Source organism: Cladophialophora immunda (assembly GCF_000835495.1).
Source record: "Cladophialophora immunda strain CBS 83496 unplaced genomic scaffold supercont1.3, whole genome shotgun sequence".
Classification (NCBI taxonomy): Eukaryota; Fungi; Ascomycota; class Eurotiomycetes; order Chaetothyriales; family Herpotrichiellaceae; genus Cladophialophora; species Cladophialophora immunda.
The window spans coordinates 1,643,426-1,664,811 of NW_015622543.1; the positions used below are offsets into that span (position 1 = coordinate 1,643,426).

General features: G+C 52.4%; 6 protein-coding genes across 6 annotated transcripts; 4 read left to right on the forward strand and 2 right to left on the reverse strand.

The window, feature by feature from the left end:
* Positions 1 to 715: 715 nt before the first annotated feature.
* PV07_05090 (uncharacterized protein) lies at positions 716 to 1,432 on the forward strand (the record flags this gene model as incomplete). Its single annotated transcript, XM_016391962.1, has 2 exons — positions 716 to 1,321; positions 1,385 to 1,432. 2 exons carry the CDS (start codon positions 716 to 718, stop codon positions 1,430 to 1,432), a joined length of 654 nt encoding a protein of 217 aa, XP_016249481.1.
* Positions 1,433 to 2,687: 1,255 nt separating this feature from the next.
* Positions 2,688 to 3,771, forward strand: PV07_05091 (uncharacterized protein). The gene is made up of 2 exons (XM_016391963.1): positions 2,688 to 3,123; positions 3,216 to 3,771. The coding sequence occupies exons 1-2, from the start codon at positions 2,788 to 2,790 to the stop codon at positions 3,612 to 3,614; spliced, it is 735 nt and encodes a 244-aa protein (XP_016249482.1). The 5' UTR covers positions 2,688 to 2,787; the 3' UTR covers positions 3,615 to 3,771.
* Positions 3,772 to 6,103: 2,332 nt separating this feature from the next.
* On the forward strand, positions 6,104 to 8,461 carry PV07_05092 (uncharacterized protein; the record flags this gene model as incomplete). Its single annotated transcript, XM_016391964.1, has 1 exon — positions 6,104 to 8,461. The coding sequence occupies one exon, from the start codon at positions 6,104 to 6,106 to the stop codon at positions 8,459 to 8,461; it is 2,358 nt and encodes a 785-aa protein (XP_016249483.1).
* A 6,038-nt stretch (positions 8,462 to 14,499) lies between these two features.
* Positions 14,500 to 15,495, reverse strand: PV07_05093 (uncharacterized protein; the record flags this gene model as incomplete). The annotated part of the gene is made up of 1 exon (XM_016391965.1): positions 14,500 to 15,495. One exon carries the CDS (start codon positions 15,493 to 15,495, stop codon positions 14,500 to 14,502), a length of 996 nt encoding a protein of 331 aa, XP_016249484.1.
* Positions 15,496 to 17,177: 1,682 nt separating this feature from the next.
* Positions 17,178 to 18,325, reverse strand: PV07_05094 (uncharacterized protein; the record flags this gene model as incomplete). The annotated part of the gene is made up of 3 exons (XM_016391966.1): positions 17,178 to 17,313; positions 17,420 to 17,861; positions 17,959 to 18,325. 3 exons carry the CDS (start codon positions 18,323 to 18,325, stop codon positions 17,178 to 17,180), a joined length of 945 nt encoding a protein of 314 aa, XP_016249485.1.
* Positions 18,326 to 19,259: 934 nt separating this feature from the next.
* PV07_05095 (uncharacterized protein) lies at positions 19,260 to 20,967 on the forward strand (the record flags this gene model as incomplete). Its single annotated transcript, XM_016391967.1, has 7 exons — positions 19,260 to 19,605; positions 19,671 to 19,758; positions 19,824 to 20,386; positions 20,451 to 20,598; positions 20,682 to 20,719; positions 20,793 to 20,832; positions 20,903 to 20,967. The coding sequence occupies exons 1-7, from the start codon at positions 19,309 to 19,311 to the stop codon at positions 20,965 to 20,967; spliced, it is 1,239 nt and encodes a 412-aa protein (XP_016249486.1). The 5' UTR covers positions 19,260 to 19,308.
* Between the last annotated feature and the right edge of the window lie 419 nt (positions 20,968 to 21,386).

Genomic DNA, 21,386 nt, shown 5'->3' on the forward strand with positions numbered 1-21,386 from the left:
AAGAATCATGTGCTGCCAGATGCAACCCTTCTCATGAAGCCTAACACGTCGACGGAAAACGACAGCCCTTTGATGTCTGGCTCCTCTTCCCGTGTCAGCAACCAAGGTCTAGACCTTTGCATGCGCTGTTCGAGCAGGACATGATTCGTTTCTGCCCACGAACCTCGCTGCGAGCCCGACCTGATAGGAATGAGTGTCCAGAAGGCGGTGTAGAAGGTGGCGACAGGGACTGGTGATTGTGCCAGTTGGGACAGGCTGGGTAGCCTGATGGTGTGCACACTCCCTGTCTTCTTTATGCCCGATGATGTTTTGTTATGCATCTGTCGTTTGTCCATATCCGCGTGATCAATTGGGCTGTTTGAGCCGCAGCGGCCTCTATTCCCCTTGTCAAGAGCGGCCTTCTACAGGGCATGGTTGGGACAAAGAAGCGTCCCGGCGTTCACACTTGGTCTTCGATGGCTTCCCTGGTTCTGCCCACCTAAGAAGGGGGGCATGTTGAGCAGTATTTAAAGGCGTTCGAGGGCGCGCCTTGTCTTTTCTAACATCGCACTCTGCAGTTCACTGGCTTGTCAATTGTACTGTAATGTGAACAACAAACAGAATTTGTGCCGAAGCTTTATTGTGAAGCGAGGCCTTGATCGATATCAGTGGCCCTCCAGCCCCCAGGACCGTGCAATACCTTTATCGAGGTCAACCCTAAAAGGTGCAGACAAAAATGTCTTCCAGAACGGGCAAGCAATCTTATGACCAAAAAACCGCACAATGGAACTCGGATTTCGCAGACCACTCTGAGCCAAGCGTTCGACATTCACACAAATCGCACAGGAGCCAACAGAGAACCACTTCTGACCTCTGCAAGCAGCCAGAGGATGTTTGCCGGACTGCTGTGGGGAGTAAACAGCAAGATGTGGCAGACACGACGGAGAAGGAAAGGAGATTGCAACGCGAGCTGGAACAAGAAAGAGCACTCTCTGCAACGTTGCGAGCAGAGAATGAGAATTATTACAACGAAACTCGTCCCCATCTCCAGTTCCTCGAATGCCAAAATTGGAAAATGGCAGGAGAGCTTGCCAGATTGAAGGCCATCCCAAAAGGGAACACAACTGGCCATGTCGTACCCACGGAGGCGAGCACCGCGCTAGAAAAACAGGTCGATACGATGATAATGCAGTACGTGGTTCAACTCAGGCATGAAATCTGCGATCTTAAGCGCCAGACCAGTATATTGGCAAACGACAATAGGAATCTCGAGGAGAAGAAGAGGAAGCTGGAGCGACGATACAATGCATTGGCAGCCGAGAGGGGACGATATGCACAGTCGGTAAGTCCACATGTTATGCAAGATGGAGATGTCTGCGGTCAGCTAACTTGTCGGATGACATAGGAAGGGTCAACGCGACGATCTTCTCGGATGGGTCGAGGGACTTACTGAACGTCCTTCTTTCGCGCGCAAGCTGCGCTGAGGACTGCTCATGCAGTCAAAGGCCGTTTCTATTCGGGTTTCCTGGGCTAAAATGCTGAAGGGATTTCCACGACATGAATCGAGCCCACCAAGTGTTCCTGAGAGTCTTCGTCGGAATCGAATGTGGTCCGTTGCGCTTTCTGGGAGGCAGCAGGGTGTCAGAACCGAGCAGGTCTCGGATGCTTTGACTGGGCCCAACGGGATTTTCGAGATCAACCCCATCTGGCTGAGTACCTGGAGATTGATGGTGCAGAGAAGTTGCAGCAAATGCTCACGCCGTCTTCCGCGAGAACGTCGAACTCTATGAACGGGTTCGGAGGGTCGACGACACAGATTGCCTCGTGTGTTTGCAGCTAGAAATCGGTACCTAGTTAATCTACCTGTCTATTTCTTTGTGTCCAGGTGAAAACGAAATTGCCAACACTTCATGCTCCTCTCACCTATCACATCCTGACTTGGTACGCAAAAAGCCCATTGTCCGCGGAGGTGCTTCGACCCAGATGGATGAACAAGCTCAAGATCTTTCCATAGGATATCACCACTTAGTCAGCCATGGGATTCTTACGCAACAGTGAACTAGCTACCTAGGCATGCTTCCCTCGTCATCCGCCGTCATCTCGCTGCGGGCCACATTCAGGAATTTGGCCGCTTTGGGTTTCCCCAACTTGCTGGTGACTTTTCCGTTTACGCACCGAAAGTCTGCAAGTATAATACTTGCCGCAGAGGGTAAAGTTCAGGCACGCCGTACGCCCTTGGGGGTCCTAGATGTTGCCTCCATTGAGGGTTATAGGGTAGGCTCCAAATGGAACCTTGAACCCATGGGTTGCAACAGCGCGGCTGAGATACTGTGCCTAGGGGGCGGAATCTGAGGACTACGAGTTATCGTCCAAGCCGCGCTAGGCCCCCTCAGGTGATTAGGGAGCTTGTCAGCCATGCATTTTAATGAATGCGAGTGCACAGACAGTGGCGACCGTCCTGTCTTTCTGCTCACGCAGGCTTCGCTCCCGCTGGGCATTTTCAGTGGGTTAATACAAACTAGGATCACCCGGAAAGAGGCGACTTGGGGGCTAGGAATGGGTTGACAAGATATTAAAACACCCCATTCAAGCTCTTCCCACGGCAAGAATGAAGTTTGCGATTCCCCATCTCGATCTCGTTTTTGGAATCACACCACTCCGGCCAGGGGTATAGGATAAACTTTAAGCTCACCTATATACCTCTGTTGGGAATCCTTGCCTTGGACTTCCGGTCTTTCACAAACCACCTCTGTGGCCTCCTAGTATAGGATTTGCAGCCATCGACCGCGTAATAACCATCAAAAAGCCATGTCGGGCAACAAACTCATCGTCATCTTGGGAAGTGGACCTGGCATAGGAGCTTCGACGGGGGCGCTTTTCGCGTCCATGGGCTTCGACGTCGCATTGCTCTCTCGAAACGTTGAACGACTTGGTCAAGAAGCTGCTAGAGTACAAGCAGCAAATCCCCGTGTCAAGGTCAAAGCTTATCCCGTTGATGTTGGAGACCACAACGCCCTGGCATTAGCGCTGGGCAAAGTCGGTACAGAATTGGGACCGCCGGAAGTGGTATATTTCAACGCAGCAAGAGTCGCGCCCTCGAGGATCGGTGGGACCAGTCCGGACTTCCTGCTGGAGGACTTCAAGGTGAGAGCAGAGACACCCGTACAATATTTTAGAGGCGTCGCCTTTACCGAGACTTTGTTGGTTGTTGTTCGCTAACTGTTTTCGGCACACAGAGCATGAACCTTGGCCTTTTCGTAGCAGCGTCATGGGCGTTGCCACATTTGACCGCCGCGGCCGAGCAACCAGGGACCCATCCATCGTTCCTGTTCACCAACAGCGGCCTGTGGGATCGTCCGCTGGCAAACTTTGCATCACTCTCCATGCAGAAGGCCGCACAGTATAACCTGATGCTGAGCCTGAAGCAGATGGTGGAAGCGAGAGGGGTCCATGTCGCCGGCGTCAACATCGGCGGGCTCGTTCGAGAGGAAGACCCTGTCATCAACCCGAACAACATCGCGCGAGCTCTCTTCGATTTGTCCCAGGAGGACAAGCCCAACTGGCAGTGGGAGGTCAAAGTGGGAGACTGGGACGAGTTCCTGAAGCAGATGTCGGCGGCTCAGAAGGCTGCATGATCATTGTGTGCAGTATTTGTCTATGTCCATGTGGCGATGCTTGTAATCATATCATACCTTTGGCTGGATGTACTTCTGTTGCCTCACGCGGGTGTGCCAAGTACAAATAAAAATTCCCTAGAGATGGAGGTTTGATTCAAAGGATCGATGAATAATCCCAGGTAATGTATATTCGTTGGTAGGAAAGCCATTAAGCTACATTCTTCACCATTGAAAGACGCGTCCTTGTTACGTCATTTGAAACGAGCCTCAACACTCGGCACAGGCGTAGACGGACCATTGTTAATCCGATGATTTCGCCGAACAAGCACAATAATGATCGAGCTGAGCCTACGTGGCTGTGAGCGTGCGAGTGAAAAATTCACGGCAATCAAGGCAAGATGGTTGTCAATACTGCGCCGCGACGTGCTCGCATCATCCTTGGTGGTGCCTGCTGCCACCTAGCTGAGTCTCCCCAGCTCAATCGACGAAGGTCTGTTGACCTTGAACTCCGACACTGCCACGCCCGTTGGAAGATTACTGGTTAGATTCGGCAAGCCTTGTTGTCCATCAATCCATCGCCTCTGTCAAACGACACTCCAACGACGCGATGCACCTCATCGACTGTACCGACCTTACAAACCTGCGTCTAGTTACCCGATATGGTGACAATGTACCACGCTACGCGGCGCTATCTCATACCTGGTGTGCCGACGAAAGCGATGAGCCTACATTTCGAGATCTACTAGAGAACATCGGTAAGAGCAAGCCTGGCTATGGGAAAATCAGCTTTTGCGCACGACAAGCTCGAAGAGATGGCCTTGACTTTATATGAGTCGACACGTGCTGTATAGAAAGAACAAACATGGTTGATCTACAAGAAGCCATCAACTCAATGTTTGACTGGTATAAAAAGTCGGCAATGCATTATGTGTACCTGTCGGATGTGTCGACTACGTCTCCGGCCCGGGACGTCGGTGAGAGCAATATTGGGCCTCACTGGAGAGAAGCGTTTGGGTTAAGCCAATGGTTCACACGAAGCTGGACGTTGCAGAAGTTGATTGCTTCTGTGTCTGTTCAATTTTTCTCCGTCGAAGGCTCGCTGATCGGCAAGAAGGAGAGCTTAGAACAGCTGATCAGTGACATTACAGGCATCGACAAGCAAGCTCTTCGGGGAAGAGCCTTATCAGATTTCGACGTTGACACCCCGCTGGCGTGGGCCGCAAATCGTGTCACGAAGCGACCAGAAGACCAAGCATACTCGCTAGTCGGTATCTTTGGCGTGCGCATGACGCTGCATTATGGAAAAGGACAGGAATATACGTTTGCTAGTTTGCAGAGAAAGATTATCAAGTTGCGGAAGATCACTAAAGAAGCCGATGCGTCAGTCATTCTCTCAGAGGCCCCTGAAAACATGGGTCTACGCCTTCGACTCAAGGGGAACAATCGGACAGGTGGTGACATAGTTTCGTGCGAGAAGGATGATGTGGAACATCGCAGCGATGATACTTCTTCACCCGAACGCCAAAATTGGTCCGGTGTGGAAGTGCTCCTGCGTTACCTACTAACGCAAATTGCCCTCTACACCTCACCCTTCCACGCAACTTCTCGAATATTAAGCCCTTTGAGGTCGAAATGGACGTCTCACGCGGATTCTAGGTGGAGTGACTGTGTGTGAACCGAGTGGCCTAAGTAACCTAAGTGACCTGAGGAGGTCACTCACCTCAGTAACCTCAGCAACCTCCCTCCTCTCCTCCTCCTCCTCCGCCCCTCGGCCCCCGCCCCTCCGTCATTTAGAGTTTCACGGATCCGTGATGCGGGGAGAATGAAGCGCAGCCAATGAGAGCAACGTCTCTTGGACCCACATTTCCGAATACAATTGCAGTTCAACTCTTCAAAAGCATCGGTCAGGAGAGTGTGTGCTCTCTTACTCTGATGGCTGGGATCTCTAGCTCTCTGGAGGGATAAAGGACACAATTGTTGTTCTGGCACCGACTAAAACAAAACTCGAAATAGCTATATTGGATGGAAGGGACATACTTCCACGCATACCATAAGGCCGCTGTTCAAGAAGAATGCTGGGACAGAAACAAATATTTTTCCATAGATTGATCCAAGTCGAGGTGAGGAAGACGTGAATGGATAGGTACAATGTACTGAGGTCATGTTGCTTGAGCGAATGGACGAAAGTATGTACGTATCTGGTCCGTGCTGGTCGAAGCCTTAAGATCGATGTAGGAGAATTGATCCCTCCCCACACCCACCCCCCAAGACCCCTTATTTGCCCGGGGCGGGGTTGAAGCGAGCCCGAGGGGCCTCTGCGCCTTCCGGAATCTGCACCAACCCATGTTCTAATAAGACCGCCGTTCCTCGATCAAGAACGCGCAGTGATCATAACCTTCAAATTCCGTCCTGTGGCTGGAACTGCTTTTGAAACTTGTTCTGGACATTCGACTCGTTTGGTCGGCAATATCAGTTTGTAGCAAGATCAAGGGATCGCTGGCATCATTATGGATATACAGATCGCTCCAACTCCAGCGACATACCTACCTCAAGCCATGCGCGTGCCAGTGTTTGATCGCCATGTTCGGCGCAAGCAGTTTACAAGTTGCGACGCATGTCGCAGACTTCGACGTTCTTGCGACGCCTTCAATCGAGGCGCAACTCCACTGCAGCCACAAAACACGACAACCGACTTCCGGGGTTGTTCGGCGTGTGTAAAAGCGGGCAGACGATGCACGTTCGAATGGCTCAAGGATGTGCCAGAGACAACCCTTCCTCGAAGGCTTAAGCGACGAAATGTTCCGGCGTCGAGGGACAACGACAATACCCGGGAGACGAACCCCGTCAGAGAGCCGAGTAACAACGGCATGTACACATCCATTCCTCGCCCGACTCTAGATACCACGCCGACGGACGCGACGCTCTATCAAGAACTGCAGCAACCTGTGGACTGGGACGCCATCGCGTTTCAACAGGAAAACTACATGAACGACTTGTGGGCAGACACCTTTACACATAACTTGTGGTTCCATGATGTCCCTCAAGCCCAATCATGTAGCAAACCATGCACGAATACCCCCAGAAGCGGCAAAATGCCCTCCAATACCTCGCATGCCAATTTAGCTGCACTTCCTTCAAATTCTGGGGGGATGACGCTGTCATCTGCCACCCCGCCTCAATCCTACACCTTTGAGCCTGAAGTGATGCCAGCGCAGAGAACGACACAGCCTGACATTGACCTGGACTGGTTTGACCCAACCGATGAAGAATTGCCCCAGACCTTCAATCCTAGCGACTCGTTCAGCCAAGAAAACAGTTCAGACGCGTTTGGCGAGATACCGAAAACGACCTCGGCTTCACCAACACTGGACGATCACATCGTCCAAGTTACCAACAAGCGCCTGATATCAACGGAGTTGGTGCAGATTTACCATACCAGCATGGAGAGCTCTATGGTCTGTTTCCTTTCCGAGTACAACTGTCCCTACAGTAGTGGCAAAGTTTCGCTACTCTACTGTCGCAGAAATGGCAAGAACTTCTATCAATACAAGCCACCAACATATCTTCAACGCATTCATCAACTCGAACAAGCCTCAGAGCCTCTTCGCGGCAAAAAGCTGACGTCAGGACAAAAGATTGTGGCGGCAAAAGCTCTCCAGCTTGCAATCATGGCTTTCGCATGCCAATGGACCCATGCATCAGTCTGGCCTCCTCGATCGCCAAATGCGAGTTTCTCCGATGCCATGATCGACGAGATCGGAACCTCGTACGGATTCGAGCGCTTACTACAGCAGAGCCTTTGGCACGAGGCGCAAAGATACGTAGAGACTACTGCATATATTGACAGCTTCCGGTCGATCTTTGCACAGATTCTATTTTCCATGGTTCAGCAACCATCCTTTTTGAACGACCTCGAGAAGGAAGCACTGGAAAGTCCCGCCCCATCTCCTATTTCGGTAGCAATGAGGTTCGGCGATCCGGCGACCGAGTCAGATAGCCCTTTCTCTCGTCAGACGCCCAAAGTGAAACCTGAAGAGCGCATGTTTCGCCACAAATACCTAGCCCAGGCTCTGCGGCATCTTGCGCAGTGGAAGAAGCGTCTGTCAAGGTGGAAGAACAGTTCTGAACTCTCGGCGGCTGCTGAGACCAAAGATCCGGCACTCCAAAGGGCTGCTAAGGAAATGGATGGCTCATTTCATCTCCTCTGGTGGTTTGGTGTCATGTGCGACACCAGTGTGTCGGTGATCAACGACAAGCCCCTTGTCATCCCAGATCATGAGGTACACACCTACAAAGCGCCGCAGTCTGCCCGCATTGAAAATGCTCCGCCGCCTGAGATACAACCAGGGCAGCAGCGAGCCGATGAAAGAAGGAGCGACAGCCACGCCGCCTCGAAGCTTCACATCTGGGATGTGGACCTCATGCCAGCCCAACCTTTCCAGGCATTGATTTCAGATGCCGAGTCTGTCATCCGAGAGGCGTGTCCTTCCAAAGTGCTGATGTGGCGCAAACTCGGCAGTCTGAAGGCCATCATCGACCAGCCCGTCGACCAGGATCTGACCGAACGACACATCCGGTCCACGTTACAGGTCTATGAATTCTGGCGCAACACGTACGGAGACTTCATCCAGGAATGCATCCGCAACCACCACACGCTCTCGTTCCAGGTGCAGTCCTGGTACGTCATCCTTGGCTGCCACTTCCACCTGGCTTCGCTGTTCATCGCGGACTGCATCAAAGAAATCGACCACCGTCGCCAGTCCTCTACCAAGGGGCGGTTTCTGCGTGCCGCCTCGGCTCTCACGCTGGAAATCACAAAGACCGGGGTCAATGTCATCTCCGAGATAGCTGCCGTCTCTCTTTGAGCTGCGACCTTGTCCCAGCATGCCAAAAACAACAACCAGGTCCATCCCGCCCTCAGCCAGGCCGCGATGCTTCTCGAGCCCTGGACCGACATCCTCGGCGAAGCCTTTCAAAAGACCTTTGACGTCTGGCTCGACTGGTTGTCCTTTTGGGCGTCAGGCGCCGGCCCGGTCTACAGTAACAATGAACGGGAGTGGTTGGAAGGCAACACGGATCGGGCGGATATTATCAGGAAGTGCTCGAGTTGCATCGACGCAATGGAACTTTTGGGCCGGAAATCGGTCCGATGTTTTTTGTTCTCTCGAAAGATGAGATCGCAGCTGAGTGAGTTTGTTGGACTTGAACAACGGGACTAGTTTGTCGGACTACTCTCCTGCGAATATCATATCCAACAACCAGGGATCGATGTCTTGTCAGAGTCGGCGACTCTTTGGGCGTGTGAACATAGTGAGTATTCAAGCAACATAATTTCTGGAGAGGATATTCTGCTTGTCTAATGTCAAGATTGGATCGTTTGGTGCCGTCGTTTGAATGCTGTCCACGTGGTTAAGGGTGCTATGGCAAAAATCGGGACACGAGCTCTTGATGTCGTATTTAGTGTCTGTATATACTTCCTGGTGGAAACGAGCTATCTGAGGCAATCCCATATAATTGAAAAAGACCTTACATGCATAGTGAGGCAATCCTTGTCACCAAAATGCAGCCCAGCATCAAACCTTGAACTCGAAACCTTCGCCGCTCTCGATCGCTTTCAGACAATCCTTGGAGTATTGGTCGAGCCCCCCGATATACAAGAGCGGTTGAGTCTTGCCTCCGACGTTTCCCCTGTTCCACCAGGAATCCGTGTGGGCGAGGAGGGTCGGCTCGAGGTCACGGGCGATCAAGTCTGCCCATCTGGTCTCCGCCTCGGGGGTAGGCTCGACCCATTTGGCATGCCTTTTCTCCACCTCCGCGATCAGCGCGCAGACAAGGTCGGTTTGGGCCTCGATAAGTGTGGTGCCGTTGGTGAGCGCCGTCGGTGCTGTCGAACAGGGGGTAAAGTGTCAGCAAATTCAGGTCAATGATAAAACGGCCACACTTGGCGGGTAGCACTACGACTGCTACCACCAGTGTTCAGACGTACCTTGAGGGCTATAAATGAGAAAGCAATTCGGAAAATCACTGATGGTGATGCCCAAATAGGTGTGGATTTGATCTTTCCACAAATCTTTGATATTGACTCCACTTCGACTTTTGAGTCCCATGTGGAACATCCTACAAGAAAGTCTGGATCAGCGCTTCTGGACTCGACTCGGCGACGCAACAGTTGGAACAGATTTGTTGGGAATAAAACTCACGACCCGGTGTAGGTGTCGAATCCCGTGGCAAAGATGGCCACGTCGAACTCATGAGTGCTGCCGTCCTGCATGACGACTCCCTTTTCCGTGAAGGTCCGCAGCGGCACGGCCTTCATGTCGACGATATGGACATGGTCCTTGTTCAACATTTCGTAGTAGTCATGCTCCAGCGGACTGCGCCTGGTGCCGAAGTAGAACGGCATCTCATCCGGGGCCATGATGGCTTGTTTCGCGGGATCGGTCAACCTGGCGCGAGTCTTTTTCTTCCAGAAGTCGTAGACGGCCTTGCTCGCCTCGGGGCTGGTCAAAAGGTCGGTGTAGTTACACAGCAAGAAATTGAACGCTCCACGACTCCAGATCTCTTCAAAGTACGCCTGCCGTTCTTCGGGGGAGGCCTCGACGTACGACCTCCGTTGGTCACGACGGTACGGGAACCCGTTCAAGGAAGAGCGACACGCTTCAAACAACTGAGGATAGTAGCCCTTCCATTGCGCTTGTTCTTCCGCCGTAAGCTCTCGATTACGCATCGGCATCGCGTTGCTGGGCCGGCGGACAAAGACCGTGAGCTGTTCAGCCTGCTTGGCCACTTCCGACGTGATCTGAACCGCCGTTGCACCCGCTCCGAAGATGGCCACCTTCTTCCCCTTCAGATCCAAGTCCTCCGGATATGCGGTCGAATGGACGACAGTGCCCTTGTAGTTGTCGGCGAGGCCAGGGAAGTCTGGCAGATATTTCTTGTACAAAAGCCCGCTTGCCAGGATGAGGTATTTGCACTTCGCCGTCCGTCCGGTGTCACTTCGGACCGTCCATTCCCCTTCGTCGTCATTCCATGTTACTTCGACGACGGTGGTGTTGAAGAAGGTGTCCTTGCGGATGTTCAAGACCTTGTCGATGTGTGCGATGTACCGGAAGAGCTCGGGGCGATCTGGGAACCGTTGCGCAAAGTTCCAAGTTTTCCAGACCTCGGGAATGCTGAGCTGGTAGAACGGGGATTCCGAGTCGACCCTGGCGCCAGGGTATCGATTCCAATACCAGACGCCACCAAAGTCGCTCGCAGCCTCGAATATTTTGGCATTCAAGCCTTGCTTGCGCAGATTGTACAGCGCCGTGATACCACTGAAGCCGGCCCCGACAATCAGAGCATCGAGCCGAAGCATCTCAGATGCTGAACCCATATTTGCTTCTCGTAAGGTTTGGTTCAGTTTCGTCGTTCTCTGGGTGACAAGAACTAGTCGTTGACTTACTTTCCTCCCAAATATATCAGTATCTGGACAGCATTTTGCCCCGTCGAACCCTCTCCACCAGGATGCGTGTGGTGTGTGGTCTGAGCCCATGTTTGCCGCGGCAATTACTGGACCGTCGATGGTAGACGGAACCTGGTAGTGGATAGTATACGAAAGCGGATCCGTCCCAAGTTCCTGCGGGGTCGATATCCCTCCAGGCCCGAGGCTGGGCCTGCAAGGCTGCAATATGTTGGGGTGCAGGGAGTTGTAACTTTCAAGGAGTGTCTCAGCGGAAGGGGGCTCCCTTGATAGTTTGATGTCACGGCACCATGGCCATTGCTTGCACAAGATCACAAAAAGTATTGGTATTTTGTAGCATCTTCATCAACTACGCTTAGATCAATGGTTATCACATTCGATGAATAAGATCTATTAGTCTAATGACTAGACATCGTAATTTGTGACTTTACGATGGAAGAGAATGAGAATGGGGGAAAAGGGACTGCAATCTTTTGGGTCAATCCAATAGTGATCTCTTCTTCAAATTAGTGAGGTATTGGGCTGTCTCAGAGAAAGATTCCAGTACAGATTGTGCGTGAAGATTCAGAATTTTGAAGCAATGGATCCGCATGAATATATTACCAGGGGGAAATGTGCCATAAGTGTGTCTTAAGAGCCTTGCGTTCAAGCTCTAAACCGCTGTTTTTGGCCGATTGCCTCCGCCTCCTAACCAAATATATATGTGAACTATACATGTAGCGCAAGCCTTTGTGTAGGGCAACGAAATGGACAACTTCTTGGTTCATTTCGGTTCAGAGTTCTCCAGGTGATGTTCTGTGTTGTGGGCTGGGGTTTTGTGGTGGTGAGAAATTTTGGCGGCAATTCGGTTGGTCATGAACAAGTGGACGTCTCCTAGGAAAAGAGCTGCGATAGTGCTTAGGATTCCGAAGGGAAGCATGGCGTACCAGACCCATTTCAAGCTCGCAGCATATGCGAAGCGTTGTCCCAAAGCGGCCTGTTTCACGATGTTCGCGGTCACGCCCGGAACTTCCGTAATGTTTGTAGGCGCCGTAAGGTAGGTTTCGACAAAGGCGGTGGCTGATGACACCGGTAGACCGGCTGCGACTGCATATTGGGCAAGGTACTTCGGCAGATTTTTGGCCATCTTCGATTGGAGAATGTTCGTATTGATGGCCGTACCAACTGAACCTCCGACGGTGCGGACACTGATAGATAGGGAGACACAGGTGGCGATACTGTCATCCGGTGCCGCAGTCACGGCAGTAGTCAGGGAGCAGGCGACCATTGCCCCGATACCGAACCCGCTGATAGTACAGAACGCAATGCTCTGGACGGCGTTTCCAGGGTGAGCTGTTACTAACGCAGTCCCGAAGACGGTGGCCAGGAGTGCGCAGACGGCGAGAATTTCTCGCTGGCGCTCTTTATACACCGACAGAAGCATGTTGGGAATCACGGCCCCAGCAGTCACGCCAAAGATAATAATCATACCCTTAATTCCGGCGCTCACTGGGTCCGGGTCAAAGATATAGAGGTATATAACCGGAGAGTAGTTGAGGATCCCGTAGAAGTAGATACCGGAGATAAAGGTAACCAGGAAACTCATGGCGACCACACGTTGACCGGTGAAGAGGCGATGAGGTAGCATTGGAAAACTGGCGAACTTCCACTCCCAGATGCCGAATGCGGGAATCATTAGGATGCCGATGACGAGGGGGGCCAGCACTCGACCGCTCTTCCATGGACTAGTCACTCCACCAGCAGTGAGCCCGACAAGGCTGGTCGGTATGGTCAGCATTTGAGTCTCTGCGTAGTCATCAGCTTGGAATCATTGGCTTCACGTACAAAAGCGTCAATGCCCCAGTCGAAAGAAATCCTCCGATATAGTCGATCTGTTTCACGATTTCTTTTTTCGACATTTTGTCGCCACGGAGTTGCGACTGAGGCCAATAAGTGAGAGCAATCCCGACCACCGAGAGAGCATTCCAGATCCTGTTCAAAATCAGTTGGGTGAGCGACTGGACAAAGGACTCTGACGAGGAGAGGGTTGAGCTTACAGACAAATCCAAAAACCCCATCGCCAGGTGGCGTGGGTGCTCAACTCGGTGCAGTAGATAGGAAAGGGCGAGAATGGTAAGATGAGCAAGATAATAAGACCAATGTAGATGCCTCTCTTCCTGACCGGTACGAGCTCGGCAGTTCCAGCAAATGCAGTCAACTCGCAAATAGCAGCTCCTGTGCCAGAGAGGGCTTGCCCGACGATAGCCTGGCCGATCTTGTGAGAGGTCGCACAGACGATCAGCCCGATGCATAAAACGATTCCACCGGTGATTGAGATGGTTCGGCGTCCAAACACATCCTGCATGTAGCCGGAGAATGGAGCGATGGAGGCGAGGCAGAGCGCGTAGGCAGTCGAGAACCAGACTTGAATGTCGGATCCTCCAATATCTGCAATGATATAAGGCAGAGATCCAAGGCCAAGGTAGAGTGGCAACTGGGAACCTGTGCGGACCGGGGTGAACAACACGTCAGTTTCTTCTCGGATTGGAGGTCTCCAAGCAAGAACGTTCTTTCAGAGGACGTACCGACGTAGAGGGCAGAAAGGGAGAACGTGGCCAAGAGGTTCTTCATGGTCCAGTTAACCACTCCATCGGAGTTGTCACCCTTGACAGCGTCCTCGTCATGGTCGGGGGCGAATTCGATCGCTTCTGTGCTCCCAGGTTTGTCTGGTCCCACTTCGACCTTGACCCGTTCACTCATAGATGATTTTTCTTGGTCATGAGTGTCGACTTTTTCGTGCGAACCAGGCATCCTTCTTGTTTTGACTAGGGTGGAACGAACACAAAAGGTTTGATAGGGGTAAATTCTGGAGAGACCTGGGGTCCCCGGGAGGTTTCTCCCCGTACTTTATTGTTTGTCTTGTGCTGTATCAGGGGTAGCTCCACCAAGATGAAGAGTAGTCAACAGTGGATCCATGTCATCGGGACCTGGTATGAACGGGTCCGGGCTTGACAAATCCCAGAATAAGGCTCGAGAACCCGGAAGCGTACGCGAGTACGAACATTCACCGCTATATCATTAGACCTCTCTTGGTCTTCACAATGTTATTGGCTGGACTACAGACTTACATACAGTATCAAGAGCATTCGATAGTCTTAGATAGCTGATAGGTGGATTCAGTATAGGAAATTCTCAATGGACGGCTGGGCCTTCGTACAATGCATGCCCCCGTTCCTGCCTATCCGCTCCTCCTCGAATGAGGCCGTAAATTTCCCAGCTCAAAGTCTGCGAAGACCTAGCATTGGCCTTAGTCCCCTTTCAGGGAGAATTCTCTTTATACCAGCGTTTGTCTATTGCAACTGTAAGTAACGAGAGAGAGGAGTGGTATCATCATCAGCGTCATTTTCTGATCTAGTGATCTAATTTCCAATATCCTCTCGTGTCTTGGCTTTGATGATCGGATTAGAGACTCATTATGGCTCTTTTCCTGTTCTCAAAACACCGCTTTGAAACCTCTAGCCCGCTTGCAAAAAGATCATATCCGTGCGGTAACCCTGGATAGAGGTGGAATTCCACCTCAATGTTCTCCGCCATCAATCGACTTGCGTACACGAGACTTTCGGTGACGAAAATGTCCAAAGAGCCAACGTCGAGGTAGGTCGATGGGAGACCGGCCACACTCTTGGCTCGGGCAGGAGCCACATACTCCGACACGTCTGCTTGGGGATTTCCCGCTTTGTCCTTGCCGAGAACGGCGGCCCAACCAACTTCATTCTCCTCCCATGTGTAAAACACCCACGGTGCCATTTCTGGATTTGGGATTATGTTTCTATCATCGAGCATTGGGTAGATGAGGATCTGTTTGGCAAGCGGAGGTTGGAGGCCTTGGTCACGCGCCTTCAGCGCCACGCCGGCCGCCAGACCTCCACCTGCGCTCTCTCCCACAACTGCAATTCTGGAGACGTCGATGTTGAACTGCGCGGCATGGGTCCGCAGCCAGACGAGGCCTGCGTAGCAATCATCAACGAGTGTAGTGCCCCCGAATTCTGGCGCCCGTCGATACTCCACGCTGAAGAACGGGACCGACGTTTCCTCCACCTGCCGCGCGATGAACTTGGTAAACAGTTCCACGGTGCCCAAGATCATTCCTCCACCGTGGATATGGAGGACGCCCGCCGTCGCTTTCGAAGGGTTCGGAGCAACGACTGCCCTGACTCTCTTAACAAAGGCGTACACAGGAATCTGATGGCCATCCCCTGCTTGAGCATGGTAGAGGACACGTTCGACGTTGGGGTACTCTGGCCAAGCACTAATGATTTGTTCAATGGTGGCCTCATAGGTCCGTCGGCGTAGTTGCAGATCATGAAGATTCGCGTCTGCCCCTTGGAAGCTCTCCTTCAAGGGTTCGAACCATTGAGCAAACTCTGGCTGGTAACGGGATGTCAAGTCGGATGCCATTTTGCTTCATACTTCAGGACGATGTTTGGTTCTCGCTCTGGAGATGGCTGGGGAGCCCATGATGACCTCCCGCCGTGTTATGCTTTCCACATGGCGTATGCTCAGCTGGACGTGGATTACGGGTCGACAAGAAGAAGCCATTGCGGTGCCTTCTCCAAGGTAGACTCCGCAGGTCCGAGCACGTCTGAAGTCTCAATTAAGGTTGGTGGCGCACACGGATCCGGTTGTGCCCACTAAATTCAGGCTTAGCTATTGGTTGACCTGAGATCCACAGAGATTAACCGAGCGCCTCCCCCTCACCCAGGTGAAGCCGTACACACATGAGCTGTCCGTAATCATCTTTTCTGGAGGAGCCTGATACACAAGCTGGCAGTCATCATCCTAGCGAATCTATACGAGGACGTCTATTTCCAGTTTCTTCGCCTGTTTGATGCATGAAGATACGAGGTCCCTTTTCTGGACATTCTCGACATAATAGAGTGACGGGAAGTAGGCAGGTAACATTGTACCGTCGAAGACCAGACAGCCGGCTGCCGATCAATCATGGCCTCATCCGATTTCGTAGGCAGAGTGGTGCGTCTCGGATATTGATCCCCATCCATATCATGCTTTCGCTGACTCCAAGTCTCAGATCACCATCACCGGCGCCGCCAGCGGGATTGGACTCGCTACTGCCGCTTGCCTCGCCTCGCTCGGTGCAACACTGAGTCTCTCGGACATCAATGGACCAGCGCTTGATGCTGCCCTTGCAGAACTGCCGCCACCAGGTGACCCCAAACATAGCCACATGGCCAGCGTCGTCGACGTGCGGCACAGTGACTCGGTCAACGCGTGGATCGCCAAGACGGTCGAGACATTCGGCCGCCTCGACGGGGCCGCGAACATCGCGGGCTTTCTCCAAGGCGAGGTCCCTTTCGTGACCGAAACGGACGAAGGGTTCGCCCAGACGTTCGACGTCAACGTCAAGGGCGTATTCAACTGCATGCGCGCACAGGCGAGGATCATGAAGGACGCTCCGGGAGGCGGGGCGATCGTCAACACGGCGTCCGTAGGCGGCCTGATTGGGTTTGCTGGCCAGGCGTCATATGTGGCGAGCAAGCATGCCGTCATTGGACTGACCAAGACCCTGGCCCGTGAACATTCAAACATTCGCTCCAACGTCGTGGCGCCCGGCCTGGTGGCGACGCCCATGTTGAAGGGTCTGGAGTCCACACGTGGCGGTTCCATGCCGACTGCCCACACGTGTCTGGACCGCCAGGCAGAGCCCAAGGAGATAGCCGAGGTGGTGGCATTCCTACTAGGCCCAAAGGCGAGCTTCGTGACGGGCGCAACGTGGACGGTCGATGGCGGTTGGGTTGTTTAGATTAGATTGATCTGGAGAATGTAGGAATATGACAACTTCCATGGCAAGTGTTGTGCAATTTTCTTTCGGTCTTTCAGTCGGTCCAGACCGTCATGAAATGACTCTCGTTCAGTCCTTGGAATCTATCTTTTCTAAATGAAGCCACAACAATCATAGCTCCGTAAATGAGAAGAATTTGGGAATCGATCTTTTTAAGGAAGGGTGGATGCCAAAAAGTTTTAGGATTTCATAGTTTTCTCCCATGACTCTAGCCCCCTGGACTACCTTCGGTGGTCATGGTTACAGAGTGAGAAGAACTCTGCAGAGGTTCAAGTCGGATTTATCGCGCCAGCCATCCACCGTCCACAGGAACTCCAGCTCCTGTCACCCAGCTTGCGCCTTCTCCCGCAAGGAAGACCGCAACGCGCGAGACGTCCTCTACCCTACCCACCCGGCCCCACGGGAGTGCATCAGATCTAGATTTGGTAATTCAAGTCGTCAGCTTTGGAGACATCCATTGATATCGCAGTCCCACACAAGCCTATCCAGAACACAGGGGGTTAGGTCTGTATATAAACTCACAAAGCATTGACTACACTTTCCTTGCCACCTTCGGCATTCGCGTACATGCCTTCAAGAATGTGTGTGTCGGCGAAGCCTGGCAGGATGGCGTTAACGTGAATCCCGTCTTTTGCATATTCTAGCGCGGCCGTTCGCGTAATCTGGAGCACTCCCCCTTTGCTCGCGCAGTAGCTGGAAAAGAACGGGTAACCCGAGACCGACAGGATGGACCCTAGGTTGATGATCCAGCCACGGTGTACGTCGGACGTCGCGCCCGTGGCGGTGCGCGAGAACTCGGGCGAGGGCTCTTGCGAGAGGAACTGGGCCAAGGCGTATTTGCAGCCGAGCCAGACGCCGCGGGCATTGACAGCGTGGGTGGCGTCGAAGATGGCGAGGGGAGTCTCGTGGATTCTCCGTCGAACTCCACTGGGATTCAGATTTTTGTTGATCTCGGCACCGATTCCTGGATTGGGCTTCAGGATCGTGGCTTTGGCAAGAAAGAAGAGAGGGAGTGAAAAGCAGTCGAGTACCCGACTCTGCGAAGCAATCACTGTACTTACCGGCATTGTTCACCATGATATCCAAACGGCCATACTTCTCCACCGTAAACGCGACCGCATCTTTGACACTCTCCTCGTCTGTCACGTCGCATTTGACGTACTCGGCTCTCCGTAGTCCATTCTTCTCACTGGGCCACTTCACATTGAGGAGGTCAGCTGTCGGAGTTGTTAGGTCACTATCCTTGAGGATCTGCGCAATGTTGGGCTGCTGCTGTGGCTCAGGTTTTAGGTCCGCCGAGACCACATAGGCACCGGCCGCAGCATATGCCTCTGCAATAGCACGACCTAATCCAGACGATGCACCCGTTATAAGGGCGATCTTATTAGTGAGCGAACTGATGGAGCCGATGGGAGATGGTTGACCCATTTTCATGAAGTATGTTGAGCGGAAATGTAGAAAACACGACAAGAAACAAATATCTGGGGAGTATAAAGGGCGGAGAGCGACTTCACTTGACATTTCATAACAACACCGACAGGCCTATCCCATACCAAGACATCGAACGTCTCGCAGAATACCCCAACCTGTAGTTGTGCCCTTTTGCTTGCTCGTACAGGCGAACTCGGTTCCTGGCGGCATCAGTAAATGAGGGGAAACGGAACCGGCTATGCATGAACTCTTGAGGCTCTGGGTTTGCCAGAATGACATACGATGGACTAATATTTGGGGTAGAAAATGTTTCTAATTTCCTCGAATGAGGTCCTTCTCTGGTGGGGTTAGAAACCGAATGCTATGTGCTTTAAACATGTGTAAAAGCGAGTCTTTGGTCGGCTCTGGATACGACAGTCCGATGTTGGATGTGGTCTACAGTGGTCGATTCAGGGCAAAACGTGGAAAATGGAATTTTAATTCACGGTTGGCAAAGCGAATGGTCTGCATCTGAAAAGACCTCAAGGCGAATTTGCAATGAAAAAAATAATGTTCTATTGACGGCGTTGTGCCACCCCTGCTGTCAGCGACTCATTATTGAAGTGAGGGCAGATATGATTTCAAGAGGTGCACTCGCTTGTAATGCTCATCTACAATATCGATTCGCACGGTTCTACATCTTGGCGAGTCGACCTCGAAGTGGTCCAAGATCGATGGAAGGTTCCAATCTGCGTACAGCCCTGACTCTGGACTCCGTGACACTGTCGACCCGGATCCGCAAACAGTATCATTATAACCCAGTAGACGTGCATAAATATCGACTCTTTACAAATGGAGGTTGCGGTCGACCCGGTTCCGCCCGATATGGCTAACCGAGAATGCAGGAACATACTGCTCTGGTTTATCTCTCCCCGTCGCATCAGCGGGCCATGATCAACCTCGCTCAGTACTGATCTGCTAACGCATCCGCGGCATTCGTCATGGCGAAGATCGCATCTGAAGCGGCCGAAAAGCTCAAAGCTACGATCGACGCAATAACCTCAGACCCTCAAGGGCCACCTGGTGTGGTTTGCGCGGCGGTCAACAGGAATGGCCAGCGTATTTTCGAGCATGCATCTGGCAAAATGGGCGCTGGCATCGACAAACCCATGACAGCGGACAATGTCTTCTGGATTGCGAGCTGCACCAAGGTGATTACGGGCATTGCTTGCATGCAACTGGTCGAACAGGGCAAGTTGAGTCTTGACGACTCGGACCAGGTGGAGAAGCTTGCACCGGTGAGACCTTGAGCTGCATTTAGGGAGATTTGAGAGGAGCCCGGGGGTGTTGATATTCTTGATAGGAGTTAAAAGCCGTACAAGTCTTGGACAATGGCCGACTCGTGCCCAAGAAGAAAAGCATTACGTTGAGGATGTTGCTGACACACACTGGTATGTTCAAGAGCCGGAGTTCAAAGCTTGACAAATTACGGGGCATTGAAGACTGATATTCACAGCTGGGTTTGGCTATACGTTCTTTTCGCAGTCATTAAACGAATGGGCGGGCGCCATCGGCCTTGACGAGTTCTCCGGCTCGTATCACGACTATCTCTCCCAGCCACTTATTCACCAACCCGGCGAGAGGTGGGAGTACGGGATTAACATCGACTGGGCGGGCCAACTTGTCGAACGCGTCTCGGGTCTCAAGCTGAATGACTACTTTCACCAGCATATTTTCAAGCCCCTTGGTCTGAGCCATATCAGCATGTTCCCCACCGACGAGATGAAGCAAGCCCTCGCTTATATGAACGTTAAATCGGTCGATGGCGCGTACGGGTTGAATCGTGATGGACATCTCTACCGACGACCGTTGACGGCCTCGAGTAAGGAGGACATCAACAGCACCTTCCACGCCGGTGGTGCTGGGCTGTTTTCTACGCCGGGGGATTTTCTCGAGGTTGTCGCGACGCTATTAAACGATGGTCTTCATCCTGGCACAGGAAACCGGATCCTGAAAAAGGAGACCGTCGAGGCCATGTTCACGAACCAGATCCCAGACATGCCGAACTTTGCCAGACAGGTGAGAAGGACACTGGGGATCCATCTTGAACTCTCAAAATCTGATCATGCATGGTTCTCCATAGGGCATCAATTCGACGAAGCCATGGCTGGTCAATCCGATCCCTGAAATCTATCCCGAACCACCCGATGTCCCACAGGGCTGGGGGTTGACCTTCTTTCTGCACCTAAAAGACGGCATGTTGCATAGCGCGGGCACAGGCTGGTGGTCGGGTATGTTTTCGCGTCCTACCATTCCACAGGCATCTTGCGGAAGCCTCGCCTTGCACACACTGACGCCCGTCTCTCGTATCTAGGATTGCCAAACCTGTACTGGTGGGTCGACCGCAAACGAGTAAGTTCCACCCGCAGCAGAGACTGGAAGGGATGGAATGAGTATCACTAACCAAACCCGCGCGTTAAATCAGGGACTTGGTGGCATTGTCTTCTCGCAGATAATCCCCTCCGGTAAGCGGTCTCACCTTCGATTGCAAATATAAAGAATCTGGTGCATTGGCTGACATTATTTACGTTTCAGGCGATCTGAACATAGCCGGGGTTTGGGTGCAGTTCGAAGCCGCAATGCTGCAGAACCTAGAGTGATTTCTGCCAAAAGGTGAGAACATCTTCGACCAAGGATTCGCGGTATCTTCCCAGACTCGTGGTCGATCCAAGCGAGCTACAGGGAAGGGAGCTGGTGAGGATCTCACCACTCTCTTCGAGCAACGATACTTCCTCAGGTTCGTTCCAGGCGGCAAACTATCACCAATTGAACCCTCTCCGTCGAGTGGCGGAGCGAATCGTCCCCAAACTCGCAAGCTCGGATCGCATCCATTGATATTTGCAATAGAGTCTTGATTCCGTAGTCTGTACTCGAGGGACTCGTTATCTCCCTCCTGAACTTGAGACGACGAAGCCTTCGCCTGAAGCTTCTTTTCTAAAGGATGGGTGGTGACTCTGCGATGGGGGAGGTCTCTTGGGGAGGACGGTGGCTGTTACCATAGTCGATTTGTTTCTGGCCC

What these genes read in the sequence shown, in the direction of transcription:
- PV07_05091 (XM_016391963.1), top strand. Translation starts at nt 2,788, where the DNA reads ATGTCGGGCAACAAACTCATCGTCATCTTGGGAAGTGGACCTGGCATA. An exon ending in TCCTGCTGGAGGACTTCAAG is followed by an intron (nt 3,124 to 3,215) that starts GTGAGAGCAGAG and finishes TTCGGCACACAG; the next exon opens with AGCATGAACCTTGGCCTTTT.